General features: G+C 36.1%; 1 protein-coding gene across 2 annotated transcripts in view; it reads right to left on the bottom strand.

Annotated features, from left to right (window-relative positions):
- The window catches only part of IFNE (interferon epsilon), a 33,922-nt gene extending 11,126 nt beyond the window's left edge, over positions 1–22,796 (bottom strand). Inside the window, exons 1-3 of one of the 2 annotated variants that reach the window (XM_032138395.2) lie at positions 21,448–22,796; positions 17,521–17,644; positions 17,250–17,387 (exon numbers count right to left, since the gene is read on the bottom strand). In XM_032138395.2, the coding sequence (XP_031994286.1) occupies positions 21,457–22,071 (615 nt within the window). In that variant the 5' untranslated portion in view covers positions 22,072–22,796 and the 3' untranslated portion in view covers positions 17,250–17,387; positions 17,521–17,644; positions 21,448–21,456. The remainder of the gene's footprint in view (positions 1–17,249; positions 17,388–17,520; positions 17,645–21,447) is intronic. The other variant, XM_032138394.2, reaches the window with a different exon arrangement.
- Between the last annotated feature and the right edge of the window lie 1,475 nt (positions 22,797–24,271).

The following is a 24,271-nucleotide window of genomic DNA, read 5'->3' as shown; positions in this document are numbered from 1 at the left end:
ATTAGGAGAAATACCTAATGTAAATGACGAGTTAATGGGTGCAGCAAACCAACATGGCACATGTATACATATGTAACAAACCTGCACCTTGTGCACATGTACCCTAGAACTTAAATTATAATAAAATAAATAAATTTTTAAATGCCTCTGCGATTTTGATAGGGATTGCGTTAGATCTGTAGATGACTTTGGAGAATATGAAAATCTTAACAATGTTCAGTCTCCCAATACATGATGGATATAAATAAATGTCTTTCCATTTATTTTTGTCATCTTTAATTTTTTCAGCAGTATTTGATAGTTTCCAGTGTACATGTCTTTCACCTCCTGGGTTAAGTTTATTCCTGAATATTTTATGGTTTTGATGCCATTGTAAATGGGAGTATTTTCTTAATTTCCTATTGGGATTATTCATTGTTAGTATACAGAAATACGACTGATTTTTGTTTGTTGATTTTGTGTCCTGAAACTTTGCTCTATTCATTTATAAGTTATCATTGTGTGTGTGTGTGTGTGTGTGTTTGTGATCTTTCTAATTTTTTACATATAAGACTATGTCCTCTGCCAATAGAAATCATTTTATTTCCTCCTTTATAATTTGGATGCTTATTATTTGTTTTTGTTGCCTAATGACTCTGGCTAGGACTTCAAATACTATGGATAAATAGAAGTGATGAGAATGGCATCCTTGCCTTTTTCCTGAGCTTAAAGGAAAACCTTTTAGGTTTTCACTATTGAGTATGATGTTAATGGAGGGATTTTCATATAATAGCCCTTATCGTGTTGAGGTAATTTCCTTCTATTCCTAGTTTATTGAGCCTTTTTTTAAATCATGAAAGGACACTGAATTTTGTCAAATGGTTTTTCACCATCAATTGAGGTGATCATGGTTCTTCCCCCTTCATTCTGTTTATTTAGTTTATTATATTGATTTCTATATGTTAAACCATGTAGCCATGGTGTATAATCCTTTTAATATGCTGTTGAATTTTGTTTGCAAGTATTTTGCTGAGGATTTTTGCCTCAATATAGACTCATAAAATTAGTTTGGAAGTGTCCTCTCCTCTTCGATCTTACAGAAGAATTTGAGAAGGATCATGTTAATTCTTTTTTGGATGTTTGGTAAAGTTCTCCAGTGAAGCCATTTGGTCCTGGGCTTTTCTTTTTTCAGGGGTTTTTAATTATTGATTCAATCTCCTTATAGTTCTGTTGTGATTTTTTATTTCTTTATGATTCAGTCTTGGTAAGTGGTATGTTTCTAGGAATTCATCCATTTTTTCTAGGTTATAAAATTTGTTGGAGTGTATGTGTTCATAGTTGTCTCTTATGATCTTTTTTTATTTCTGTGGCATCAGTTGTAGTGTCTCCTCTTGTATTTCTTATTTTTGTTTTATGAGTCTTCTCTCTCTCTTTTTAAAATAATCCTAGTAAGGGTTTGTCAATTTGTTGAAATTTAAAAAAAAAAAAAAAACTCTTAGTTTCAGTGATTTTTAAAAATTGCTCTTATTCTCTATTTTATTTATCTTTGCTCCAGTTTTATTATTTCCTTTCTTCTGCTAGATTTGGCTTTTGTTTGTACTTTTTTTTAGTTACTTAAAGTGCACAGTTCTATTGTTGAGTTGAACTCTTTCTTCTTTTTTTAGTGTCAGCTTTTACAGCTGTAAATTTCCCACTTAGCACTGTTTTCACTGTATTGCATGGGTTTTGGTATATTTTCTTTTAATTTTCATTTATTAAAGATTTTCTAATTTCTATTGTGTCCCTTCTTAAATTCTAGTCTCATTTAGACACACATTGTTTTCTTTTTGTTTTCATGCATTGGGATATGAAATCAGACCACTTTTATTTTCTGGGAAAATGAAATGACAAAGAAAGACACCGGGTGTTGCCAATGCTATCTAGAAACAATGTACATTTCATTTGTTTCCATCATGTTTACATTCCTTTATTGACATAAGCTGAAAATGAAAATGAAAAAAGTCCAGGGATGGCAAAACAAATTTGCACAGTACAATATCACATGAAAAGGGAACATACATATGACCCCAACTTGTTTCCTAGTTCACTTGGTCCAACAATCTGAGTGAATAAGGAAAAAACGTTTCATTCCTAGTGTTTGACAGACTAAGAAAAATAGCTTTGGCAGAATTATCCTGCATTCGAAAGATATGATGATTAGGTTGAACTCTAAAATCCAATAAAAATGTGTTGACTGTATTAACTAATAAAAGTTCTTAATTTTGCAAAATACATTTTTAGAAAGAAAGCTCATTTACTATGGAAACTCCGGTCTCAATTTCAAAACTTTGAGCATTTTAATTGTTTAACAATATAAAGAGTTAAATCATTAAAAATAATGAATACTAAAATTTACTTGGTTTATTTAAAAAACGGTTCCTTTCTGGTCTCTACCCATATATAGACATGTTGATTTTATCATGGTATCATCTAAATGTCATCAAATGACATGAAACCTAGGTTTCTGAGTGATAGAAAATGAATTTACAGCTCACACACACATTCTGGGAAGTCAGCCTCACCTGACAAAGTCAAGAAAGGTGGAAAATTGATGATTTGGAGACACAGAACTACTACCTTCAAAAAGTACTGTGACTTGTCTAATTACTGTGAGCTGTGTGAATCAGGGAGAGTAAGTTTAGACATGTGGCTCTATACATGACACCAGGCTGGTTAATTTCTATTATAAAAAAGTAGAGGGCAAACTAGAGATGAAGTCATAATATAGTTTAACATAGTACTATGCAATAGCTGAAAATTATGTTGCTCTTGCATTTGAATTCCCAGCCATATATTTCTTAAAGGAACTAGATATCTAGTACATTTGGCAATAAACTCTATAAGCATTATTGACACTAAGTAAGAGAAGAGTGGAAATATTAGCCATTGTCTATTATAATCCTAGCAAATATGGCCTTAATGAAGGAAAATAATGTGGTCACTCATGAACACCTTTTAGTATGAGGAGAAAATCTGAAAAATTGTTTTAGTAAAAATTTTTATTGAGTACATTAGACTTGGTGCTGAGGGTAATGCAGTCAATAAGACAGAGTCCAGTTACTAAAGAGCTGATTTGCCAAAGGTGGTCCCATAAATACCATACAAAGAGAAAAAATCTAGAGGACTGAGGCAACTTAACTTCCTATGCAAAAATAAAAAAGTAAAACCAAGTTTCAGGATTGGAGCTATAAATTAATACTTCACACGTGATACAGTTTGGATGTGTTCCCATCCAAATCTCATGTTGAATGGTAATCCCCAGTGTTGGATGTGGGACCTAGTGGGAAGTGATTGTATCATTGGGGCTGATTTCACATTAATAGTTTAGCACCATCCTGTCAGTGCTGTCCTCACAATAATGAGTGACTTCTTATGAGATCTAGTCATTTAAAAGTGTGCAGCACCTCCCTACTCACTCACTCTCCTGCTGTGGCCATGTGATGTGCCTGCTCCCCCTTCCCTTTTGACCATAATCGTAAGTTTCCTAAGGCCTCCCCAGAAGATGAGCAGATGCCATCATGCTTCCCGTACAGCCTGTAGAACCAAGAGCCAATTAAATCTTATTTCTTTATAAATTATCCAATTGTAGGTATTTCTTTATAGTAGTGTGAAAATGTCCTCACACTACATAATAATATTCAATATTTATCCAGTTATAAGTTTAGGACAAATATGTTTTTTTGTTTTTGTTTAATAGATTCAACTTGGTCTGGAATCTGTATTAGTGTATTTTTACACTGCTGATAAAGATACCCGAGACTTGGTAATTTACAAAAGAAAGAGGTTTAATGGACCTACATTTCCAAGTGGCTGGGGAGGCCTCATGATCATGGCAGAAGACAAGGAGGAGCAAGTCACATCTTACATGGATGGCAGCAGGCAGAGAGAGAGAGCTTGTGCAGGGAAACTCCACCGTATAAAGCCATCAGATCTCATGAGACTTATCCACTATCACGAGAACAGCATGGGAGTGACCTGCCCCCATGATTCAATTATCTCGTACTGGGTCCCTCCCACAACATGTGGGAATTCAGGATGAGATTTGAGTGGGGACACAGCCAAACTATATCAGAATCTATAAACCCCCCTTATAAAACTATGAGACTTATTCACTATCAAGAGAACAGCACAGGAAAGACTCGCCCCCATGATTCGATTACCTCCCACCAGTTCTCTCCCACAACACATGGGAATTGTGAGAGCTACAATTCAAGATGAGATTTGGATGGAGACACAGCCAAACCATTTCACCTTATTTATCTTTTCTGATCTTTGTTGACTTAAAGTCCATTTTGTCTGAAATTAAAATAGCAACCCCTGCTTTTTTCTTTTTTCTGTTTGTTTGGTAGATTTTTCTTCAGCCCTTATTTTGAGCATACAGATGGCATTCGAGATGGGTCTCTTGAAGAGACCCTACCATTGGGTCTTGCTTCTTTATCCCACTTGCCATAATGTGCCTTTTAAGTGGGGCATTTAGCCCATTTGCCTTCAAGGTTCATATTAATATATGTGGATTTCACCCTGTCATCATGCTGTTAATTGATTAGAATGCAGGCTTGTTTGTGCAGTTGCTTTATAGCGTCACTGGTCTGTGTACTTAAGTGTGCTTTTGTAGTGGCTGGTAATGTTTTTTCCTTTCCATATTTAGCATTCTTTTCAGGACCTCTTGTAAGGCAAGTCTGGTAGTAACAAATTCCCTTGGCATTTGCTTGTCTGAAAATAATTTTATTTCTCTTTCACCTACGAAGCCTAGTTTGGCTGCATATGAAATTCTTGGTTGGAATTTTTGTTTCTTTGGAAATGCTACATAAAGTTCCCTCATCTCTTCTCATTTGTAGAATTTCTGTGCAAAGGTCCACTGTTAGCCTTATGTGGTTCCCTTTGTAGATGACCTGCCCCTTCTCTCTAGCTGCCTTTCACATTTTTCTTTTATTTTGACCTTGAAGAATCTGATGATTATATATCTTGAGGATGGTGTGTAATATCTCGTGGGGGTTCTCTGTTAATTCATGAATTTGAATGTTGGCCTCTCTAAGTGAGGTTGAGGAAGTTTTCATGGATGATATTCTGAAACACGTTTTCCAAGTTGATTGCTTTTTCCCTGTTTCTTTCAGGGATACCAATGAGTCATAGATTTCATCTCTTGCCATAATCCCATATTTCTTGGAGGTTTTGTTTGTTCTTTTTTATTCATTTTTCTTTATTTCTGTCTGACTGAGTTATTTAGGAAAACCAGTCTTTGAGCTCTGAGATTCTTTCCTCAGCTTGGAACTAGCGCAGTTGTTTGAAAGAAAAAAAGGAACTCTGGCTTTTTTGCTGGTTCTTTCTTGTGCTGGTTCTTCCTCATTTGTGTGGGCTGATGTTCCTTCAATCTTTGAAGTTGCTGTCCTTTTGATGGATATTTTCTTTTTTTCTTTGATGCCCTTGGGGGTTTGATTATGGTATAAGCTGGGTTTAGTTGACAGGCTTCAATTTTAGTCTGCTCCTGGGTCTTGGAGGAGCCCACTCTGATTACTGCCTACATGCTTGTGCTTCTTTTGTTGGGTGTTTTGATCCACAGGACTCCCTTAGGCAGGGCAACCATTGGCAGACATGCTGTATCCATGTCAGGTCAGCCCTAATCTACTGTCTGTGTGCTTTCTGGGGAAACACAGGGTTACACCTGTCCACAGAGTTCAGGTGGAAGTGGGACCGCTGGGTTGGAAGTTCTAGCAGGTGTGGGACATCTGGCTATGAGAGGTGGGGGTTTGTGGGGCTGCCCTCCCTGTCATGCAGGTGTTTCCAGGGCAACAGGAACCTGTGCCCCTTTGCAAATTCAGGCAGAAATAGGACTGCCAATCTAGAAGTTCCAGTGGACATGGCTTGTCTGGCTACCAGTGGCAAGGGTGGATGGGAATGCCTGCCCTGCTGTCTAGATGCTTCCTGGGAAAACAGGAGGCTGCACCCACTGGTTAAGTTCCCATAGAAAGGAACACTGGGTCAGAAGCTCTGGCAGCTGTTGACAGCCCAGGTGCCAGTGGCCAGGGTGGGTGGGGTCACAGGCTCTGTTCTCCTGGTGTTTTACTTGTTTTGCTTATAAAGGGAAATGTTCATTAAGATTCTACCTTTAGCTGGGTGTGGTGGCTCATGCCTGTAATCCCAGTACTTTGGGAGGCCAAGGCAGGAGGATCCCTTGAGCCTAGAAGTTTGAGACAAGCTTGGGCAACATGGCCAAATTCCTTCTCTACAAAAAATAGAAAAGGCATGGTGGTGTACACCTGTAGTCCCAGCTACTTGAGAGGCTAAGATGAGAAGATCATCTGAGCCTGGGGAGGCTGAGGCTGCAGTGAGCTGTGATTGTGCCACTCCACTCTAGCCTGGGCAACACAGCAAGATCCTGTCTTAAAAAAAAAAAAAAAAAGATTCTACCTTGAAGCTGTTTTCCTGGAATGCATCTAAATGGGAGAGTCCAATTTGAACCAGTAGAGGGCAGAATAACATTTAGCATTCATCATTGGAGTGTGTTTGCACATGAGGTGTATCAACAGTAAGGAAACAAAACAGGTATTCATGTGTCTTAGTAAGTACATTTGGTTAACTAACATAAGGCCATGTTATGTTCATCATTAATGAACCCAGCCAAGGCTTTTTTTTAACCAACACTGAACTGCTTAAATGCCTTGCTCATCAAAGAGACACCAGAGAACAAAGCTGAGTTATAAAAAATAAGGGTCGAAAAGCTTCCAAATATCCCTTAAAAAACAATTATATTGGAAGGTCTAATGGGGTCAGATTAGATAATAAATAACAATCTAGAACTAGTATTAGGCTAATATCACTGATTTTATTCTTACCTTTTAAAACTTTATTTTGTGTTTTTTATTCTAGATTCCCATAAATATATTTACCACTTAAATTGAAAGACCCATAGAAGACATTTTTAAAAATTATTTCTACACTAGTTTTTCCAATTGATAAGGTGATCAGTAACACAGATTTTTGATCCAACTACTGGGAACAATTTAAAACAATCTATTCATCAATATTGAATAAGAAAAATAAACAATCATCTCAAATATTTTGATGAGATATTTGCAAAGAAATTATATTCAATCATAATTTCTAAGACTTCAAATTAATGAGAAACAGATATGTGCAAATGAGATCAGGCATGTTTCTTTTTAAACAAGTGAAATTATAAACAAAAATATTCTTCTAAAAAATTAGGTAAAAGGCAGCAATGTCTACTTTCCCCTGAAATATTTAATATTGTGGTGAAATAATAACAAATGTAAAACATTGTGAAACAAGCAAGAGGAATCAAAGTTATAATATGAAGACAATTTGGTCCTTTAGGGTAAAAATAAGGCTCCTTTTGTTCCCTCTTAATGAACATCACATCATAAATCTAACCACTCTTGTATCCTCTATTACCGTAAATTGGTTTTTGAAGTTTCTGAACTTTCTATAAATTAAAACACATTTTAGCTTTTCTTTATATTTAGCTTTTTCACTCAATGTTATGTCTGTGAAATCCATACTGTTCGTGTATGTTGAGCGTGTTGTTTTTTCAAGTTTTATGAGCCACTTGGATAGTCTCTTTTGTGAAATTCCTGTTCCAATCTTTGTTTTTGGTAAGCACTTTCTCCTTTTCTTATTGATATTGATTTCTCTTTTTATTTTAGTTATTTATATATATATCCTAGATACAACTACTTTGTTGGGTAAATGTATTGTAAATAACATCTTTTAGATTGAAGCTGATCTTTTTATTTACTTAAAGTTATTAATCTTAATGAAGACTACATTATCAAATTTTATTTGATGGTTACTTCACTTTTGTCCTATTTAAGGAAACACTGCTTACAGTAACCAAGTACATAAATATCATGTCATACAGATAGGCTTTTATGTTTTCTTCTAGTATTTTTATATGTTTAGCTTTTGTATTTAGGTCTATGATGCATCTTTATTGTACGTAGTGAGATAGGAGTAACATGGATATTCAATTGACACGCAACATTTAAGAAAAACCTTCTAGGCTTATTGAATTGCAGTGACGTATCAGTTACAAATCAGGTGACCATAACTATGGCCTGTATTTTGGCTCTATTCTCTTCTACTGATACACTTATTTTTTATCTTTGTCCCAGACAGACTAGCTTAGTATTACTCTTCTGGATTTGTTCTTTTCTTTAAAAATTGTCTAGCCTAGGTCTTTTGTACTCCAGTATAAATTTCAGAATTTTCTTGTCAATTTCCATAGAAAAATCTGTTACAATTTTATTGAGATTTTTTGAGAAATCAACATCTTAACAATATTGAAACCTCCAATCCATTAACATTGTATATCCTGTCTTCTTTAATCTGTGAGAAACTTATTCTTTGCCCTTTGAATGTTGGTCATATAGTGGTCGTTGGCCAGGACATAAAGAAGAGGGCTGATACCTATCCTTGTTTTTCTATAGCCTCATCTATATGGACAACATTCTGTCCACAAGTGAAGAACAAAGCCAGAAGCAAACAGGTGGAATCCTCAGGAGAGTCTCTTCTTGTAATAAGGAGAAAGATCTCATATTTGATTTTTACTTCTGACAGGCTCTCTGGTCCCATCCCACCTATTCCCCTACCCTACCATCTGTGAGACCAACAAGAGAGCTGGGCCACACCCAAATTCTGTCCCCTCATACTTGTAAGAATTCCAAACTCCACAGACCCTGGTCTACTTGGGGGAACCCAACCACAGTCCCACCTCCTAACAGCATAAAGTTTCAAGCTATGCATACTACCTGACTCTTTCCCTTTAATCCAGCTTGTGTCATTCCTATAAAAAAAAAAAAAAAAAAAAAAAAAAAAAGCAATAGCAGCAACAACAAAACCCAGTCTCTGGCAAAATCCAGATTCTGATCTAAAAAAAATATAAAAAAATAAAAATAAATAGTTCCAGTGCCTGTGAGTAGTAAAATTTCAAACTGCATTGGTAGGTAAGTGGCACCATTGGTCTAAACATCCAATCATTGGTCAAGGGTTGATAATCTCTCCTAGGTGACCGCAAAACACCTCCATATGGAGCAGATCCCTGAGAGAAGTTTTCTAATTACAACAGGAATAAGTTGCTTCACAATTCCTTTATACGATCTCCTAGAGCAGTGGTTTCCACTTTGGCTTCACTTTGGAATTATTTGAAGAGTTTTAAAAACACTATGCGGAGGCCCCTGTTTATTTTAGAATTAAAAGGAATTCTTAAATTAAAAATAATTTTTGACAGGGGATGTGAAAAATTAGAAAATCACCAAAATTATTTTTGAGATTAGTATAAAACTGATTATAAAAGAGGGTTGAAATAGAACAAAACAAAACAAAAAGTCACTACAGATAGAAAATTATCTATGTATAGCCACAAGTAAAATATCAGAAAAATAATCCAGAGACAGATTAATATTAAATCTTAATTCAGTATTGTCTTTCTAGAAATTCAAGAATTCTAAAAAAATCTATTACTATAACTCTGGATTAAGACACATGCTCAAAATAAAGAGCTATATGAAGTTCCTACCTGGAAACTCTTAGTGGTGCAAAAACATTAATTGCACTCAGACTGGAGATGTGATGTGAGAGAAAATGAGGAGTCAAGAATGACTATGTGAGAACCTATCAATGTGAACTGCAACTAACAGAATTGGAAAAGAATAAGAGAAATCATTTTTCCCCCAGGAGATTGGTTTTGAATAACCTCACTCTGAGTTTAGGTCTAAAATGGAGGTGTCAAATGGAGAGCACTTGGATATATAATTTTTTAACATAGGAATGACTTCCAGGCTAAACATATGCATTTGGATAAAATCAGCATGGGGGAAAGTTTAGGAAAGAGGTCTATGCTAGGAGATGGGCTGTACCTTTTGCTCCACCTAGGGCATAGATCAGCACAAGATGATGCCTCTGCTTTCCTGGACCCATTCTTCCTCCCTCTATGTCCTTTCCTGGACCCATTCTTCCTGCCTCCTTTTCATTGTGAAAAACTCTATTGACTTTAAATTCTTTCCAGTTATTTTCTTTTCAATGCAATACATCATCATGATCACAAAGGCCAAGAATCAATCAGGAAAGCTCAATATATTCCTTAGAGAAAAGCTCCTGTAATTAGAAAGCCTGTGAATACAGCTTTATTGATAATTTCTGTTCCTATTGCTCATTGATAAATTTTGTTCCTTTTGTCTTTTCATTGTACATATATTCATACAATACTTGCATACGTTAATAAATGAAAGGAATGAATAAAAATTTTTCAAAAGTTACGATTTAGTCATATTTTATTCAATTATGTGTATTATATTGTTTTGGTCAATAATTTCATTATAATGAATAATTTCATTTATACAAATTATTTATGTTAGGCAATGATGAACTTTTACAAAACTGTAACTTGCGTTAATTTAGAAAGCAGATTATATGCCTGCTGAGCTTGTACCTCTAAGGGTAGAGGTTGAAAAATGACATTAGTAGTAGGTGTGAAAAATTGTTGACTGCATTTGGCAAGTAACTTTAGAAAGATATGAGTTCAAGAAAGTATTTTTCAGTATGCAAGCAGAGAACTAAAAGGGAACCAAGGGAATTCAGAATCCTATGAGTAGAATATAAAAATTGATGTGTTTCCCGTTCATGGCAATTCTGAATGCATGTCTTTGTTGTGATCATTCTACATTCAGACTACACAGAGTCATATCCAGCTATTATGAAGAGAACTCCATATGACCCAAAGACTCTGAGCTTTGAGCTGGATAGAATTACTAGAAAATACTTTGGATTGGTCTTTTCAAGTTAGAATGAGCATGCCATACATGGGGGGCAAAGAGAAACATGAATATTTGGTGACCTGAAGGTCAATATGTAGCAAAGTAACTGCTGGTGAGCACCAAATCCAATTTATTTTCATTTTGGACACAGAGCTACACCCTGCTTTCCTTGTAGTTAGCCAAGGACATATGACTAAGTTTTCACCAATACAATATGGACAGATGTCATGGCCCTCTTTGGCTTGGCTCATGTAAATTTCTCATGAGTGATTCTCTCTTCTCACTTTCCATTCTATGGCAACCTTGGACACCACATATTGAAGAAAATGGAAAGGGCCTAGCATTTGAATGTACTTGATAGAGCCTATTCATCTCACCACTGGCCCACATCAATCTGACATAGGAATTACATTTGGAAACTGGCATAACATGCTTTGTCTGCTAGAGATATCGCAGTCAATACTCTGAAAATCCAGGAACAATACCCCACCCTTGAATTAATCTGGATATCCATTGCCCCTGCCAAGGTGTGACCAGGGGAACAGGTTATTGAGTACACTGCTATTCCATACTATTCTATATCTTCCCTCCTCTCTTTCTCCGCTAATGAATGCTACCCAGCACCAGAAAGGCCTTTATCTCACATTCCTATGTGATAGGAATTGTGGCTATTCCTCTTCCTCCCCTTTCCTATGTACATTTAACTTCTCCTTCCTTAGGGAGAGGAGGGAGAGTGGGTTGGGATAGGGAGTGAAGAGCTACCGAGGAAAAATCAGATTTCGAAGAATAGAAAATATATCAAGATATATTTCAAATATATTACTTCCAGTTAAAGCATAAATCTATTGGTAGAATTTATGCCTTTAAGCCAAAACTATGGGTTTTCTTCAGATCATAAGTGAAATAAAATGACTTTACCAAATGCTAATAAATTGTGTCTACTCTTAAAAATGACATGAAATAAGCGAATACTTCAAGTAACATGCAAATAAGCTACAGATGTAAATTAGTTCCTTACCTTCTGAGCTTCCTGACCTCGTTAGTCTAAGAACATCACAACGGGCTTTGAGATTATTGTCATGGGACCATTCTTATTCATCCAAAATGCCTCCTTCTTAGAGGTCTGTTTTGGGTTCATAATCCCTACAAGTAGGAGATCTTTTCTGACTCTGTACCAAAGGACCTTTTCTCAATATCTTTCTTCTGTAAGGTACATTCAAGCAGTTTTTTCCTTCATTTTAATTTAATCCAAGAGTGTGACTTCCTACTGAATAGAGATTCGTGGAGAGCTTGCTGTTGTAACTTATTCAGCAATTGCTGGATCAGCTAAAGATAAGTTTAGAGCAAGGCATTGGGTTAGAGGAGACTTTCTTAGTGCAAACTTTTGCTTTAAAGAGAAAATAAGTCAATATCACGAGGTGCAAAAACATAGCTCCAAGATCTAGAATGGTGCTAGAGAAAAAAATACGAATGTGCTTTACTCATCCATAAATGACTATGAAAAACCATGTAGTAAAAAGGATATCAATTTCCAGGAATTCGAATTTTAATTATTTCTAAAGCTCTATCACTGTGTTTATTCATTAAATGAGAAACATATTAAAATTCTCATATTTACTTATTGGAAAATATGATTTTTATCCAATATTCTATCTGTTTCACCTTCACTTTTTAATAGTGGCCAGTGAAGTGGTCCCTCCATATTGTCTCCTGGTGATACCAAAGGCAGGTGTTGTCTTCCAGTACCAACCACAGTAGAAACTAAGCTATGATAAGTCTCCTTTGCTTCATGAAAATAGAAATGCTGGATACAATCTGAGTCAACTTAAATGGATAGTTAAGAATTTAAAAAAGAGAAAACGAGATATTTAGTTTCCAGAAATTAAAAGAGAATTTTAAAATCTCATTTCTACCCTCTGTTTCCTCATCAATGTAATCATTCTTATTCCTTAACTTGCATTTTCACTCAACACCATTCAACATACTATGAACAAGTTTGGATGTAAATGAATATTCTTTACCTAATTAGACTGAATGACTGTACAGTATTCTGTAATATAAGGGACCATTGCTGACTTAACCAATCCTCTATACTAGCATATTAATTTCACTACAACTGTCTTTTGTATAAATAAGTCTTCAATAAATAAATTTGTATATATGTTTGAACTGGCATATGGACAGAGTATTTTTGTAATATAAATACCTAGGGCTGCATTTTCTGGGTCTGGTGGTTTAATAATTTTAGTAGATTTTACCAAATTAACTATAAGTGTTTTTAAATTTTATACTTCTGCTGTATCTACTCTTATCCCAACTATCACCAAGTAATCTTTTTGTTGTTCATCAGATCTTTCATTTATTTGAAACGAGAGGCATATTATTTGGCATATTATCCACTCATAACTATTTATGCTTCTTGTAAACTGCCTCTATATTTCTTACTCATATCTCTCTCAGGTTCTTAAAATATTTGAACTTTTTATTTAAAATATTAATACTCACATATTTTAAGGGTTTTTTTTCCATGTGATTTGAATTTTCTTTATGGCCCTTTGCTGGACAGATTATTTTTTCCATTTAATGTGTTAAAATGTATTTCTTTTTTCTATTGTGGCCTTGGTTTTTGTATTACTCAGAAAGAGCTTTCCTGTCTGAAGATTTAAAAATGTTTGACATACACATATTTCTGGTATTTAATAGGTGTGCCTTTGTTTCCTACATTTTGGTATACTAGGTATAATGTTTTCTATTTATTGAGCATGCCAGGCATTGTTCTGAAGTGTTTATAATTCAATTCATCCTCGTAACCATCCAATGATTTGGGCTATTTTTATTATACCCAAGAGATGAATGACCTGAGGCATAGAGAAGCAGAATAACATGCTCACTTCTTAGGAGGGAGGCTTCTTTTTGTTTCTTGTCTCTAATTCCTCTAGGTGTCCATCTGCTGATGAGGCCCAGTAAGAAATTTCTCCATCCAGGTTTCATCTCAACTAGCATGAGATCTCTGTGTCACAAAGGCTTGAATATCTGCTGGTGCTATTTGCGGGGACACAGTGGCATGACCTTTTGTCAGCAGGTAGCTATCTTCCATCAGTCCCTAAGAAAATCTGGATTCTTTCCTGTCTTCTAGTCAAGACAGAGGCAAGATTCTCATACAGGCACTTGAAGATCTCATTCTTGTCCAGATTGTAACCTTGAGCCCAGTCAAGGGAGCAAGTGGAACTGGAGCAGATTTAATACTCCAGTAGGGGTATATCTATTTCTTCAAAAACAGGATTTTATTGGATATAGGTTTCACAGCTCATTGGCTGTATATCCAGGATCTGATGACATCATATGAATTGTCTAGACATATTTATATAATGGATTATATTTTACATTTTTTCCCATGTACTGAACATCCTTAGCTTGAGTGTAAACTGTGCTGCCCTTGGACTTAGACCTGTCTGGACTTGCATCATGGTCTTAGAGTGGGTTTGTTGTTTATCCTAAAAAGGAACCCATTCTAAGGAAGAAAAGAGTTATATCCACACCTGGTCCAGTCACAATAACTCTGCTTAGCAGTAGAAGGTCAACTTTGACAAAGCCATGGGTGTAACACTAAGGTTACCCCTTGGGTCAAACTTCATAGCTATTTACCTGAGTGTTGAGCACGAGAAGGTCATTTAGTGTTTTTTATTCCTTTTGTTTGATTTTTAGTATGTCAGACATTATTAGTAGCAGAAGACAGTACATGGGAATCTAAAAGAGATGATTTAGGGAAAAAAAATCTTTTATCTCAAACTTTGCACTCTACTATGTGTGTGTGTGTGTGTGTGTGTGTGTTCAACATCACATGTTGTGTTTTGTTTTTTCAGCCACCTTCTCCCACCCTCCCCAACATATATGCCCTGAAACCCTAAGCCCTATGGCTCTCACTGCCTGGTAACCCACCTTCCCTCCCTCCCCACCACACCATATGTGTTTTTTGTTTGTTTGATTTTGTTTTCTTTTGTTTTGTTTTGTTTACGTTCAACCCCTCAGACAGTCCCAAGTGCTCCAAGGGAACTTTGTGCTAGAAATTACAGCATGAACCTACTAGTGAAGTCTCTAAAATCCTTTCTCAATGAGACCCTTAATCTTGTATCTTCAATTACAATTCCTGCAGAGTGCTGCAACATAAATGCTGAAATGTACAGAATCCTCTCTTTGCCTCTCTAATTTGAACCCATAATAAGAACCCACTTAGCCAGAGGCATTTCAGGTACATTTTTATTATTTTAGTTATTTCTGCTCCTGATCTCTATCCCATCCACAGAGTGTATTATCTTTCCTTTCCCCCTCTACTGGGCACAAATGGGTCCTTCAAAGTATGTCTCCTCTAATCCCACCATTGAGTCTGGAAATATGCTTATTTCTTTCCAATTTCATCTAGCCTCTTTCTCCCGTACTCATTGCTCCATCTAAAGTAATGAGAGTGGATTAGGAACTATTACTTTTTTAAAAAGATCTGATATACTGAATAATACACCAGCTAAGAAGTCAATTCTCAGTGCTTTCAAAATAAATTCACTTTGATCCCAAATGTTTTCATACAGATTGGTAACTGCGTTGTTCATCTTAGAGCTAATTACTTAGAGTAATTAAATTTTCTCCAAGGATCTATATTTTATTTTGTGTAAGGCTTATATTGAAACATAAGTTGGAATAAATTTCACTAAAACAATGTACACTTACCTATCTTATGTAGACTAAAGTTACATGATTTATTAGTCAACGGAATCCTGTCCTTTGCTCTATTTAAACCTCACTTCATCCTTTCCAAGAGATACACATCTCTACCTAAATTGACTGGACAGATTTTCACACCTCTAAGAAACTGGATTCTTTTCGCATTGAAGGCAAAATTCATAGGACTGTTATTGTGTTATGGTCCCTTCCTGCATGCTTACTACATAACCGTAGCTACTTACCTCTAAACACTTACTACATGCTGGCTATCTTCTGCCTACTCATAATGCTTCATGTATAAAATTCAAAGAAATGAAGAAAACTGCCACAAATCTTTATTAATAGCTAGTGGCCACCAATTTTGGAGAACAAATGAGTGGCCTTTTGACTAGAATAATGGGAAGAGTATTATATTTTATAAAATTGTAAAATTGAGCCATTTATGCCGTTGGCATGTACTGTTCTAATATTTTCATAATACTGTTTTTTTAATAAGCTGAGCAAAAAACAGATCCTTTTAGAACTGCTCAAGATGATGCTAATGGTTTCTGTATTACCTGGCAGTTGAAGACATAATCAACCATCAACCCCAGCTGACTGGGAGGAAAGACACATCGTAAGAGTGGGGTCGGCCCGGCACGGTGGCTCACACCTGTAATCTCAGCACTTTGGGAGGCTGAGGTGTGTGGATCACCTGAGGTCAGGAGTTCACGACCATCCTGGCCAACATGGTGAAACCTGTCTCTACTAAAAATACAAAAATTAGCTGGGAGTGGTGACAGGCACCTGTAATCCCAGCTACACGGGAGACTGAGGCAGGAAACTCGCTTGAACCCAGGAGGCAGAGGTTGCAGTAAGCCATGATCATGCCATTGCACTCCAGCCTGGGCAACAAGAGTGAAACTCCGTCTCAAAAAAAAAAAAAAATTAATTCAGGAAAGCATTGTCTAAGATGATCAGAATAACTAGTTAGAAGAGAGGCTCCCATCTGGACTTCTGCCCTACATATTATGTTCTTATTTTATTGTGCCCTTGCTATATAAGTGTTAAACCCACCATTTCATCAGAGAAAGATAAATACTTCATTTTTCACTCTAAGAAGTAGCATATCTAAATGGTCCATCCAGGAATAATGGAGAGTCTCAAAAACAAACATAAGAACTTAACCCCTTAGCATACCACACAAACAAGAAAGACTTCATTTCTAGACTTCATTCACATGTCTAATTGGCCATGACAATATGGTACTGGTATCTCCCTTCTTTCCTTTAATGCTACATTTTAAAATGTCTGCATTCATTCAATATTTAGAGTGTCCCTGTTAAATGTTGAGTAATGTGCTAAAGAGTTAAGAAGCTATGTCCTTACTATAAAGTAGGTAATACTCTAGTTGGAAGAAAGAGAAGTAATCCATTACAGTACAATGAGGTCGGTGACATGGTAAGATTTGTGCTATGGGCAAAGAGCAAATAGGTTCAGACAAATCAGACTATAAAGGCTTTCCGTGAAGGGAAAAATTTTAAGTGAATCATGAATAACAGGAATATTATTAACACATATAAGGGAAAGAATATGTAGCTAGCAAAGAAACAGCTTATGAGCTTAGGTTTTCTGTGGCCCTAAATTGAAGGTCAGACAACAAATTCTGAGATGAGGATTCTCATGCAAGTTTATTGGAGAGAGCTATGGAGTCACATTTGTGAGAAGAAAAGGCAGGACGATTAGGCAAGGGGGAAAGCTAACCTGCAGTGTAGTCACAAAATGGCCTTAGCCAACAACAGGAGGCTGGGGAGGGTGGTCTGAAGCTGGGATGACTCTTCACAGGTGGAGTAAGGGGCCTTCACACCCCTACATAGACCAGTCATTGAAAACAAGCAGACCCTAGGGAGGAGTAGAAAACTTGGGCTAAATGACTTTAGCCAAAGGCAATTCCACAAATGGCCCCCAACTCTATTTACCAAACATTTACACTTCTCTATAGTGGAGATCACTGGATAAGTTTGCCATTTTTCACCTTGGAATGAATCCCCTGTCCTCCAGAGTTTGGTTTTGTGTCCACAACACATTCTTTGTCCAATCAGCATTGCTATCGTGGAAGTTTTGATTTCACTCAACCACATGGTATGGGGACCAGAAACCTTAGAGAAAATAAAACAAAACAAAACTTGCTTTAGTTCATTTTCCTTAAAAGGCAGTTATTGTCATGGGGTGCACCTAGGATATGACAGTTGCTACATACAGCTTCTTTAATAAGGAAAATGTCTGATTTGCTGCTGTGAAAAGGTAGTGATAGAAAAAAATATATCTTCATCAACTAACTCCTATCTAGGGTGCTCAATTTTCTCCAGATGTCATAAGAAATATGAGATCAGCAGCCTTAAAAAATCTATGCCTTTATCTCTTAAAAACTTATACTAAGGCTATCAAGAAGTAGGGGTATGGCTTACCATGTGTAGTCACAAGACCAGCAGCAACAGCATCATGTGAGAACTGTTAGAAATGGAATTACTCAGGCCATACCACAGACCTATTGAATCAGAAACAGTGGGATGGGACCATGCAATCAGGGGTTTAACAAATCCTCCAGGTGATTCTGATTCATGTTAGAGGTGGGATTTAACTTACAGCAGGTGCCCTTTACAAGAGTTCTTTTTAACTTTTAAAATAGAGATGGGATCTCACCATGTTGCTTAGGCTGGTCTCACACTCCTGGGCTCAAGCAATCTGCCTGCCTTGGCCTCCCAAAGTGCTGGGATTACAGGCATGAGCCACTGCACCCAGTCTGTTCTTTTTTTAAGTTTCAAAAATATACTAATTTTTTTTTTTTCCTGGTTCTAAAAGGAATCCTTATTCATGGGAGAAATATTTAATCCAAAAAGGGTAAGTGAATGTAAATTCTATCCCAAAGACAGAGGTACTATGAACACTTTCATGCATTTCTTTTCATATAGTTTTCATGAATATTTTATTTATAGAAAATATGATGATGCTGTTATTATTATTTTGCAACCTGCTTTTGGATTTAATGGTTTGTTCAGCTCAATATATATAGATGTAACAAAAATAGAACTCAGCCTGAAAATACAAATGAACCTATCCATACTCCAAGCCTTTCCATGTGCTACTAAGCCAGGAGTCCAATCTTTTAATACGTCTCTCCTTCCCAATATTCCCAAGTTTAGAACTCTGGTTTTTGAGTTTTAAAAGGGCCACATATTTAAAAGTAACAATTTTTTATTTTCTGCTAGGCATTGAGGTGGTTATACAACAGGATATCAACTTAATAAACCTAAATGTTTGGGAAAACATTAGTATATAAAGTATTAGTTTAAATTTCTAAATATGAGTATTATTTTCTAAACGTTTCCATTTGACAGTTCCTCCATTCTGTTCTCAGTTCTTAAGGAAGCAATGTCAAGAGAAAAGGAAATATCTTTACTTTAATTCAAGACTTCAGAGACCATTGTAAACTTGAATAAAGAAAGCTAGGAGAAAATTGTTATTACTGTTATTATTTTGCAGTGATATTTCACAATGTTATTCAGGTTTGAGTTGTCAAGAACACAGTACAGGCTTTTGAGTCAGGCTGACTTGGGATAAGATCTTTGCTCTGGTATCTGCAAGCTCTGTGGCTTGCTACATTACTTTGAGCATGTTATTTCACCTTTACAGTCTTGTTCTCACTTGAGAAAAAAAAATAATTACAGAAGGCACTTTGTAAGGTCAATCTGAAAATTGGATAATGTGTTAAATGAAGGATTTGGTTCTAAAAACTTCCTGGTTTAAAGAACAACAAAAAATTGTATAGACCATGAGAAGAAAAGTAACTTATATTTGCAGTCCATTGTGGTATTTCTCCTTCCTCCACTTCACTACCTTTGTGTGAATTTGAAGGCAAACAGATCAACCCCTGGCCGCAATGTGAAGTCAGCAAAGACTTGCTTCTGATTGCCAGCCTCTGCTTCCTTACCCCTCTTCACTATTGCAGGTGACTGTCTCACCTTCAGGATCCTATTCGGTTCCTACTCTTCCCTTTCAAACCAAGTCTAAAGTACCAGCCATTACTCATTTGCACTAATTAAACTGGAGTATGCTTTGTTCCTAAATTTTTACATTTACTACTGACTTTTACCTCCAATTATGCAATGCATCTGACGTAGAACATGACACATGGTAGTGGAACTAGCATCAGAGTTTTGGGCTGTGGCTCTGCTGCTTACAGTGGACGAAAGTGGGATAGCCACCAAGCCTCAATGAACTTTAGTTTCTCTGCCCCCACATTGTTCCGTGGTGACTTCTGGGAGTTCCTGGCTAGAAGAGCTGGAATCCCTCCATCACTGGCATCTCCCAGGAGCAGGAACCCTCTCCCTTGGCACGGGTGTGCTTCTCTCCAGCCCTCCTCCAAGCAGACATCCCAACCAGGGGCAGGCTAACTCAGTCTCCTATTCCTTTTGACCTTCACCAGCCAGACTCCCTCATGCATATTTCTGATAACTGTGACTTGTTAGATACACTTTAAATTATTATCTTAATTTGTAATATTCCCACGATTTAATATAAAAATTTTAAAAAGAGCTGTAAAATCTCTCTCACCCTAATCTCCTTCTTCAGTCTTCCTTCTTCCCCTAAATATGGGTAATCATTGTAATTTATTTCTTATTCTTTATACACAGTAAGGACAAACATAAATTTTATTTAACATTTTCACCCCAAATGTAGCATTTTATGTACACTGCTCTTATCTTGCCTATTTTCAACTTTTTTAAAAGAAATACCCTCTCATTTGTTTCTCCAACTGAATAGTGTTCCTTTATATGAATATGCCTCAACTGTCTCTAATTAGGAAAATCGAGATGGTTTCTTGTCTTTTGGTATTACTAATAGTGCTGCAGAGAATAATATTGTTTGTAAGTTATTTCACACGTGGGCAAGTTTTTGTTGTTGTTGTTGTTGTTTTGTTTTGTTTTGTTTTGAGATAGAGTCTCACTCTGTTGGCCAGGCTGGAGTGCAGTGGCGTGTTCTCGGCTCACTGCAATCTCCACCTCCCAGGTTCAAGTGATTCTCTTGCCTCAGCCTCCCGAGTAGCTGGGACTACAGGTGCCCACCACCACACTCGGCTAACTTTTGTATTTTTAGTAGAGACAGGGTTTCACCATATTGGCCAGGCTGGTCTCGAACTCCTGACCTTGTGATCCACCCTCCTCAGCCTCCCAAAGTGCTCGGATTACAGGCATGAGCCACCACGCCCGGCTGTGGGCAAGTATTTTTATAGGACACATTTCCAGGCCTAGAATTTATAGATGAAAGGCTACATGCATCTGCAATTTTGATAGATATCACCTAATTGCCTCCATAGTGATTGTACTATAAATGGCATGCATGCTATTTAATTTGTATTTTTATTATCATGAGTGAGATTGAACCTCTTTTAATGTAGTTTTTTTCTCTGCAAACTGTTCATATTCTTTCACCATATTTTTATTCTGTCTCCTGCAATGTAAATATTCACTGTGTAATAATATTTTCAAATCTTACAATGCAAATTATTCCCAGTATTTCTCATTGTCTCTAGCAATTTCTGGCAAATAAGCAAATCATTGCAATGGAGTTTTATATTAAGGAAAGTACTTTTACATTTGTGGCATATTTTATTGTATCTACCCAGCCAGCCTGTATGAAAATACACCCATTTGAAGAATCAACCATATTAATGAATTTATTTTGACTTACAAACAATTTAAAATGGATAGAATATATAAAGCCACATTACAAAATAAAAACAATTGTGGTCAACATGCACAATCTTAAAACACAGATAAATATATACATATATATATACACACAAAATCAAAACAATGTGATTGTACTATAAATTGTATTACCACTCTATGAAGAACAGAAATAATCATGTCTGGAGAAGTCCTCTAGTCTCTCCACCTACCTTGGGCTTCTAAACTCTGTAGTAAGCTCTTGCTTCATGTCGTTCAAGGGTCTGTCCTTGTTTGCTCAGCTTTTCTGTGAGACTGAACACAAAGAACAGACATCGGTTGATTTCTACTTGGACAATGGCCCAGGCACAGCTGCCATAGTCCTGGTTTTCCAGGTAATCACGGATCCTTCGGAAGTACATTTTAACTTGTAATCTAAGGTTATCACTACCCAAAGTACCACTTAGCTTCTCTGCTTCCAGTCCCATGAGTGCTTCTAGGTATTCTAGCTGTTGATGAAGTTGAATGAGGAATTTCTCCGTGTGGTTTTCCTCCCAACCATCCAGAGAAATATTTGCCCTGAAGAGGCTGAAGATCTGCTGAAGCATCTCATGGAGAATGGCCAGAGTATGTTCTTTTTGGTACTGCTGAGGACTCAAAGACTTCTGAGGAAGCAGAAAGTTTTTCCTGTGTGGTAGACACTGCTGAATTGACGAGGTTTGCAACTTATTCAAGAGTTTTAAACTTTCTTGATTCACTTTTCTTTGCTGGAAGATAATCAGTTTCAAATCTAGAGAGAAGATAGTGGTAGAGGCCAGCAGCACCAACACAATTTCAAAGAAGTGCTTGATAATCATGGTGAAGGTCAAATATGCTACTTATCTCTACATAGACTTAGGGAAATTCCAACTCTAGTGAATGTTTGCCTTTCATGCATCTTAGATTATTTTGGAGAGTGTTGTCTTTTGTTGGTTTTGTTTTCTAATGTCATTTCTCCAAGTTTACACATTAGATTTTCAGGTTCCCTTTTCATGGTGTTCAGAGTACATTTTCTCCATTTCCCTATTGTGTTGGCTATTTTGAGGAAGTACCAAAATAACTTATTCATTGTATGCTTTCCTTGAGGCAATTACAGACTAGTCATCCAATATAATCTTTTATTATTCTATTCATTATATACAAAGTTTCACTGAACACAATGTGCTTTCTAAATATTTAGTCAAGCTTATTAAAGTTCTTTTATTGAGATTAAGTTTTTTTCAGTAATAGTCTTTCATGGAGTAAAACTTATCAAAGGCTTAGCAGCACCTATGAAGAAATCAGGGGCAAAACTTAAAATACCTACAAACTACTAAATTTAAAACCTCAACTAGAACTGTAAATTTTCACAAATGCTTGGGCAAATTAATTTTAAAATATATATCAGCAATCTTAAATTATTTTATATCTTATCCTATCAGTTTAATATCTAAGATTCTAGCCTATAGAAGCAATGCAAAAAAATTAGCAAAAGAAGGGTGTTATAATATTATTGCAATGGCAGAATATTAGAAACAACCTATAGGTTCAGCAACAGGTGAATGATTACATATATGTTGGTACATCCATATAATTAAATGATATATATCCATTATAGATGATAAAATTATATGTGAAGAGAGATTGGGGGCATTTGGTTAGTGTATATTCCCTAGAATAGTGATAGCTCTGGTAAACTAATGTGAACATCTCTACATTAACAATGTCCTTTGAATTACAAATACCCAGTTCCATATTCTAAGTTCCTCTTGAATAAGCCCCCAATCTACCTTTCCAATCTTATCCCACTGTTGCTCTAAATATAGTGTGAAGGAATCTGAACTCCAGATAAAGTAAGTGATTTAGTAATCACTTAATATAGCTAGCACTTTTGTGTGTGTGTGTGTGTGTGTTTATTGATAATGCTTTCTCTGAAACATCAACTGTTGCCTCCTTTACCTCAAGAACCTTTCTGTGCAAGGACTAAAGACTACTTGTTCTTTAAGGCCCAGATCTCCCCCAAGGAGCCATAGTCTTCTGGATCCCCACAACACTTTGTACCTACCTTATTTAAGACACCTTTCTTGTTCTGTCTTATATTTGACTATGTATTTACATGATTAAAATCTCTTCAGAGTGTGAAATAAACACTGATTACTGATTTCTTTATTGTCTATACAACTATAGTAGTTGCTTAATAAATATGTGTTGACTTGGAATAAATTAATACGTTCTACCCAAAGTAATACAAGATGTTGAGTCTTATCTTTAATCATTTCTCTGCAGGCAGCTGGGTGAATCCCTAAATGTCAAAAACAGGCACTCTGTAAACATGTATGGTCTCATTATATACCAGCTCAGCTGTATGTTTGGTCACTTAGTCTAGTATTAATAAGTTGAAATAAACTCAGTCAGCATGCTCCACAGAGGGTCTTTTCCCTCCCTATCTGAGAGAGAGAGAGAGAGAGAGAGAGAGGGAAAGAGAGAAAAGACATATGATAATATATAATATACAAAAGGAATAACACTTGTTTCTAACATTATGCTCAATCTATCTGGACAGTAGAATTTTGACTAGTCTCAAAAAATCTTTAAATATTTAATGCTGAGCTTCGGGAAAGCAATATAAAAATAAATTAAGAATATCAGAAGTGACTCCGTCTAATAACGACGAGCTCTGATCTATAAGCTTTCTCATCATTTTCATTCAATTGACAAAAATGATCTAAATGTTGTTTAATTTCCAAATGATCAGGGATTTTCCAGATGCCTTTCTGTTACTGATTTCATATTTGAATCTGTTGTGGTTAAAGAATGTAGTTTAAATTTATTGAGACTTATTTTATGGCTCAGAATATGGTTTATCTTAGTGACAGTTCCTTATGAACTTAAAATAATAATGTTCTTCTTTTGTTGGTTGGACTGTTTTATAAATGTCAAATAGGTTAAGCTGATTGAAAGTGTTTGAAATTTTCTGTATCCTTTCTGATGGTCTATTTGTTCTATCAACTATCAAGACAGAAGAGCTGAAATCCCCAG

Source organism: Hylobates moloch, unplaced genomic scaffold, assembly GCF_009828535.3.
Source record: "Hylobates moloch isolate HMO894 unplaced genomic scaffold, HMol_V3 SCAFFOLD_19, whole genome shotgun sequence".
NCBI classification, from domain to species: domain Eukaryota; kingdom Metazoa; phylum Chordata; class Mammalia; order Primates; family Hylobatidae; genus Hylobates; species Hylobates moloch.
This window is presented reverse-complemented; position numbering and strand designations above follow the sequence as displayed.